This window comes from Mesoplodon mirus, assembly GCF_964341445.2.
Source record: "Mesoplodon mirus genome assembly, chromosome: 3".
NCBI classification, from domain to species: domain Eukaryota; kingdom Metazoa; phylum Chordata; class Mammalia; order Artiodactyla; family Ziphiidae; genus Mesoplodon; species Mesoplodon mirus.
The window spans coordinates 124605417-124612689 of NC_138978.1; the positions used below are offsets into that span (position 1 = coordinate 124605417).

Genomic DNA, 7273 nt, shown 5'->3' on the forward strand with positions numbered 1-7273 from the left:
TTTTCTTTTACCTCTACCATGGCTCATATTCTAGGAAGACAGCCCAGGTGGTGGTCTTCTCTGGTCTTTCCTGGACTACACTGCTCTTCCTTAGCCACCCCCTTCATTGGTTCTGCTGTCTCCCTTAGACCCCCCAGACGTACCCACAGTCTGTCTAGAAAGAGTTTTAGGATGCTTTGAAGGCAGCCAGCCCTGCAGCAACAGATGCAGACTACTATCCAGCTGGTTCTCAACCATGAATTCTCTTATTTACGTATCCATTTATTTAAGGACAATATTCATACATCAAGGGTAATCATCAAGAGTCTGTATTGTTGCTTTGCTGGGACAGAATGGTTAGAATAGAGAAAGCATCCATGTCGCTCTGAGACTTCTATTCCTGGTAATGCAGCTGCTTACTGGGGCTTCACTGTTGGCACTTGAAGATCACAGTCCCTTCCTTTCCATAGGAGACCAAGAGAAAACAGACTTGGGTGAAGAACCCTCAGCCTAGAGTCTGAGGTGTAATTTTCCTGCTGCTCCCAGAGATGCCTGTTGGGCATGGTGGGGCTGTGAATTTAGAAAGAGGTTCAGAGATGCTTCTTTTATCACTACCATGGGATGGGGATGCTGCTTTTATTACCCTCATTTGCCCTGAGGGCCCTGAGTCCATGTGACTTTGCCATTCCTCCAGTCCTCCTTTGAGTTTCGAAGGTCTCTCTTCATAGAAAAATACAGCCCCGTGTCCACTGCAAACAGGAGTCCCATCACCAGGAGGAAAGTGATTTGGTGCCAAGGTGGAAAGAATGATGAGCTGGATGGTGGACTTTCTTGACCTAATAGGAGAAGCAGAGGGATGAAAATAAAATGACATTTGTTGAGGCAGAAATTTGGAATAAACAGTGAGGTCATCAGTGGAAAGTCTTTCTGACACCTGATAAGAGACAGATTCTAAGGAATATGGGGGAGTCTGGCGGAAAGCCATAGCTTCCTCCCACTGAGTCTGGGTCTTAATGCTACCTGAGCAAAAGTGTTTTCATGTTTGATGGAGGTATGTGACATAGTGTTGAGCAAGGTAGGTTGTAGCTGGGTTTTGTGTGAAATTATGAAAGTAGTCAAAGTTTAAGTTGGTGTGAGAACACTATTTCTTAATTCAGTAACTTTCTGTTATGTCTCAAAATAATACTCATTGTTTTTACCCCGCTAAAGGAAATCTAAAAAAAAAAAAAAAAAAAAAAAAAAAAAGTGAACCATTGAAATCTGCTACTTACCATCAGAAAATTGATAATATTTCTTTATCACGGCTCAGTAACTAATAACCCAAAATGGAAAGAGGTAGAATTTGCTTGTTCTCAACCTCTTAGCCCTTAATATTGTTATTTTAAAGTCATTCCTCACTGTAGTCTATAAACTGGTAACATTAGAGTGGATTTTTAGTCTTAATTTTTTTAACTCTTAATTTTGATTTAATTTCAAACTTAAAAAAAGGTTACCAGTAAAGTATAAATAACTCTCATATATTCTTTACCTAGATTTACTAATTGTTGGCATTTTGCCCCTATTTTCTTTATTATTTGCTTTCTCATTCTCTATTTGAGAGTATTTATTTTCAATTTAAATTGTGATAAAGTTATTTTTTATACAAATTATGGCACTGTTTTGTTAAAATCTCAGAAGATGTGTGGCTATCTTGCTGTCTTACTACATGTAAATTGCTTACAACAAACATCTTAGTCTGATTATAGGTGGAAGTTTTGTGAAATTAGGAAGTCCAGGAGCACCGTGGCAGGGGATCTCTGACCCTGGAGGATGGTACTACAGAAACTGCAGATGTTTTCTAAGTGACTTAGTGGAATTCAAAATTCTGTCATAGGACATTGGCGCCTGTCCAATCCTTTCATTTTATCTAGTGGTTCAGTATACAGGCTTTGAATCTTTGGTGTGCCCTTGGAGACACATTAATTACCCCCCTCCCTTTTTTCCACCTCAGTTACTTCATCTGTAGAGTTAATATTACCGATCTCTTAATGTTGTTGTGAGGGATTACTATGATCATCAGACTAGTTGCATGTAAATAAGCACTCAGCACAGTGTCCAGCACATTGAAAGATGCCCGATAAATGTCAGCATGTCTTTGTTACAGAAGTGGAAACTGAGGTTTAGAGAGTCTAACTGGCCACAGTTACATGGTTAATTAGCAGCAGAGCCAGAACACAGGTTATGGGTTTTTCTGTGAGAAAGTGAGGCGCTACTGCCAGCTTCGCTTTTGGCTATGACTTGAGGTTTGGAGGGGAAAGGAGAACAGGTAATGATGGGCCAGCATGATAGAGACAGATAACATTATGGATATAGTTTGAATGAGGTGAGTAAGGACAGGCATATTTATGGGGGAGGAAATGTGACTTCTGCACCTGCTGTCACATTGCAGAGTGAATGACCCTTGTAAAGAAGTCTGTGGAATGGTCAGCAATCTCCTCCCAACTCATCTTCCCAGTGTGAATGCAGAGTCCCCACACATGGTGCTCTGGGCCCTTTAGATGTGCTCTGTACATCTCTTACCTTGAACAGTGACGTTCATAGCCTCTGAAGACTCGTTTTTACTCCCGATAATCCCCCTGCAGAAGTAGGAGCCACTGTGTTCAAGTTTTGCTTCTGGAATGTAGAAGTCAGAATTCTGATAAGAAAACTTCTTGCCTTTGCCATTCTGGAAATATTGAACCTTTTGTACAGTAGTTTTCTTCCAACTGTGACACTTCAGCTCAATGGGCTCCCCCTCCTGGACCACCCACCGAGGGGCCTGGAGCAACAGCCAGCCTGAAAGACACAAAGAGAACACAGGCCCAGGAAGCCTCAGCATTCAGTGCAAAGCTTTTGTGAAGGGAGGGGATGCTCACAACCCAGATCCTGGGGGATGATAGAAAGCCAGACTGGGAGCCATCCTTACATAGCTTTTTTTGGGAAAAAGCCAACTGGGCCCTGCAAGAGAACTCAAGTCACACCAAGAACTTTTGTCTAATGGTGGAGAGGGAGAGACACACACATGGTCAAAACATAAGGTTAGAGCATAGGGTCTAAGTGATGAGGCAGGTGAGAAGCAATTTGCAATATCCTTAATGGCTACACTTCGATTTGCTATGGCAGGTGATAAGGAGCCATTGTAAGTTCTAGATCAAAGAGTAAAAATTGTATTAGAAAATGATGATTTGCCCAATTAAAGGAAAGGTAGACTTCAGAAGGAATGGATAGTTGTAGGAATATTGGAAGACTGTTGCAGCCAGTCAGGAAGAAGGTTACTCAGTGGCCACAGGAGTGGCTGCAGAAATCATGAAGGAGAACTCAATATAAAAGTCAGGGAGGGGGGACTTCCTGGGTGGTGCAGTGGGTAAGAATCCGCTTGCCAATGCAGGGGACATGGGTTTGATCCCTGGTCTGGAAAGACCCCACATGCCATGGAGCAATTAACCCCGTGCGCCACAACTACTGAGCCTGCGCTCTAGAGCCTGCAAGCCATAACTACTGAAGCCCGGGTGGCACAACTACTGAAGCCCGTGTGCCTAGAGCCTGTGCTCCGTAACAAGAGAAGCCACTGCAATGAGAAGTCTGTGCAGCGCAACAAAGAGTAGCCTCCGCTTGCCACATCTAGTGAAAGCCTGTGTGAAGCCAAAAAAGAACAAAATTAAATTAAATCTTAAAAAAAAAAAAGTCAGGGAGGGGGAAAAAAAGCATGCGTGGTAGTGCTGATGGTAATTTGTGGTTTCTGAAGGGCCACAGCGTCTCAGCAAGGCCATCTTCATTACTGAGCACAGCCTCTGAGAGAGAGAATGTTATGTCACCAAGATACTTGTTTTCACAACTGCCTTGCCAAGTAACCAGCCTCCACACACGCAGAGAGAACTTGAAATTGTGGTCAGGAAGTTGGCCTGAATAATTTAAAATGATATTGCATAGAAATTTTAAAGTGACATGAGAAAACATTCATCAGACAATGTTAAGTTAAAAAGACAGAATACAAAAAGTATGTATGCTCAGAAAAAAAGAAAAAACATGGACTTAAATATTAACAGGGGTTACCTATGTAATCATATATGTATATATATGGTCTGGTTTCTTTGGGGGGAACATTCTTGTTCCATTCTGGCTGTCATGGACTCAGTGAATGTCCGTATGTACATTCATTAAACTAACATTTCATTGAGCACTTACTATGTTGTGCAGACTGGGGATACCCAGATGACTAAGACAGATCAAAGAATCTGTGATCTAGACATAGAACTAATTACAATACAGTGTGATAAGTGCTACAACAGGCTAAGAACAAAGGGCTGAAGGACCAAAGAGAACGGAACAAAGAAATTCTGCCCAAAGAAAGTAAGGAAAGCTTCTCAGAGAAGTAGATAAGTGAAATGGGTCCTAAAGAATGATCAGGAGTTTGCCTGCTGAAGTTAATGCTCTTGGTCACAGTTTAAAACAGTTCTCACTGATTAGACTTCTAAAGTCAGTTTGTAGAGCCAAGTTTAAGACAAACTAATAACTACCAGATATGACTTGTGTGTTGCTTCCTGTTGGTAATTCCCCATTTTATTTGGTCATAGGTGGCCATCTATCTCTCACCTAGCTAGATAATAGACATTCCTCTTTGTAGCTCTGTAGACTGAGAACCATGTCAGCTAAGTGACACAGTCAGGCAAAGAAGCCAAGAAAATCAGCTTCAGATTCCGTGGAATTCTGTTGCAGGTCCACCTTCATTAGGCCCTCCTTCCCCTCCAGACTTGTTCCACTCACATACAATATACAGATGGGGCAGCCATGAAAATAGAGTCAGGCTTACAAGGTGACGCTGCAGGTACCGGGCTATGTGGTGTGATTTCAGGAACACCAGGAGAGATCTCTGCCTCCAAAATACTTCTTCTACTTGCATCTAATGAGTGGATTCTGTTAATACACAAAGACTTTGATTCCATGATGAATATGCAGGCTGAATGTGTATATATATCTCTATTAGGAGAGATATCACATGGCCAAATTTATGCTGAAGTGTATATTTTGAGTGTGGCATTAATGGGAAGAGAGAGATAGATATTATGGTAAATTAGGGATGGCTTGTGGGGTAGCTTAGGGCATTGTGTGTCTGAGAGTGAGGAGACTGAGGTCCTAAAATGGATTCATTAATTTATTCAATAACTATTATTGAGCATCAGTGTCATGTCCTGACCTTCAGATAACACCATTCATGCTGTATGTATTCTATGCGAATGTTGATTCCTGGAATTGTGCAGTGCAGCAGCCCTGTAGTATATGCCAGGCTTTGACTTTTTACCTAAGGCCTACTTATAGCTAGGACTACAATTCTGATATAATTCAGTAGGACTACAGATCATCTCATCTTAGTTTTAAGCCCCAGGAACATCATCTTCTGGTGCTTCCCAAGTCTTTCAGGGCCTCTTGTTTTACCATTTATTGGTGATTTCCCTTTTCCCCTTCACCTACTCACCCATGTAGACTTTTAGCTTCACCGGGTCACTGAGTGTGGAGAGGCCTGTCTGACACTTGTAGTCTCCACTATCCTCAACTTTGGCATCTGTGATGAAGTAGCTGGAGGCCTGGTTTGAGATGAGAGTCCCATTGTGCCACCACTGTGTGGAATTGTCTCCAAGAGGGTAGTCCCCCTGGCACTTTAGAGTCACTTGGTCATTCGTGAGCACCCGGTCCCATTGAGGGTCTAGGAGTACCACAGCCTTTGGGAGATCTGCCGAGGAGTCAAGAGAATGTAGATAAGGGCAGGGAAACGAGCCAACCCTACAATGGCATTCCCAGGGAGGCTCAAAACCCATTGCGAACCGAGAGTTGGCAAGTCAGCCTTAGCATAGCACTCAGTCTGAGCATATTGGCTTGGAGAGGCTTGGCCTCCTTCTTGGTCTCTCTTTATCTTGAGCAAAATTGGCCAGAGAAGCATAGGGCCAAGCCCTACTGTGTTGGGGGAATTACCCCTGCCAACCCCACATCAGCAATTTCCTATGCAAAGAACATTTCCTAATACCCTGTGGCTATTGCACATTTACATTCCTCACTTGACCCATCCAAGACCACAAAGGAAACTCACCAGCTTGCGTGCCAGCTGAAACTGTAAGAAAAAAGAGTGAAACGAATATTGAGTAGCAGCTGAGATCAGGGTGACTGGAGTGTGGAGTGAGTTTAAACTCCCCTGCCCACCTCTGCCCTGGGAGGCCTGTGTTCCCAAGAATCAAGATAAATATAGTGGATAGCTCTCCCATTGCCTGTCCTCTGGTCTCCAATGTCTGTGCCTCCTACTACCTTGTCCACCCAAGCCAATTTTCAACGCCATTCCCTTACTCTGTGGTCCCCATTCGAACTCCCAGATTAAGGGTACAGATCAAATATCCCTGAATCAAGCCATAAAAACAACCTCACCCCAAGTCCCCTGGAAAGGGAGGAAATTAAAAGACTTAGGAACACTGGAATGTGAGAATGGAAGAGACAGACCTTCAGGACCATCTAGTCCATACTCTTCAGTTTATAGATAGACAAACTGAGACCCAGAGGGGTGAAGTAACGGAGACCTCACGTCCCCCTTCATCTCCTGATTATGCCCAAATCAGGGCCAGCAATTCTCCACATCTCTAACACTTGAAGCTTTGTCCTAGAAGCTAAATCTAGATCTATAGACATGGTAAGGGGTCCTATCCCTTGGTAGGGGTCTCATCCCTTGCCTGAAAAGGGATGTCTGCTGAACCCAGGGCATCTTGAGCTCAGCTGCCAGGCAGGGTGATTCTGACTTACCTAGAAGCAGCAGAGCCGTTGGTGGTAGCAGCTGCCACATGCTGTGCATTAGCGTAGACAAGTCACCACAGATATCAGAGCCCTAAGGGGACCTAGTTGACTTGAAGAGAGGAAATAAACAGCCTTTCTCTCCACCCCTCAAGCCTATTACTCATCAGTTTCCTTTTCTGGAAATGTCATTTGATTCCTGAATCTGAACTCTGACAAATGAAACCCCACCTCTCTGGTTTGGATCCACCCGGTGACACGAACAGGACAACAGGACCCTGGGAATGAGACTCAGTAAGGAGGACATTCCCTGAGGGGGTCTCTTGTTCTACCTCAAAACTTCTCACTCTCCTGCTTGGCCCAGACCCATCTCCACCCAGCCAGGGCCTGCATACAGAAAGCAGTCATTTAAATCATCAGGTCATTAGAAGTGTCCCTCACCCCAATATTATCTCCACCAACATTTTCTTTCAAAATTGGAAATGCATATGCCTCTGGGATCTCTTAC

General features: G+C 43.6%; 1 protein-coding gene across 1 annotated transcript; it reads right to left on the reverse strand.

Annotated features, from left to right (window-relative positions):
* Positions 1–240: 240 nt before the first annotated feature.
* On the reverse strand, positions 241–6894 carry LOC309800223 (low affinity immunoglobulin gamma Fc region receptor III-A-like). Its single transcript, XM_082614213.1, has 5 exons — positions 6778–6894; positions 6080–6100; positions 5471–5725; positions 2539–2793; positions 241–815 (listed from the first exon to the last, which is right to left on the reverse strand). Exons 1-5 carry the CDS (start codon positions 6824–6826, stop codon positions 625–627), a joined length of 771 nt encoding a protein of 256 aa, XP_082470339.1. The 5' UTR covers positions 6827–6894; the 3' UTR covers positions 241–624.
* Positions 6895–7273: the final 379 nt, after the last annotated feature.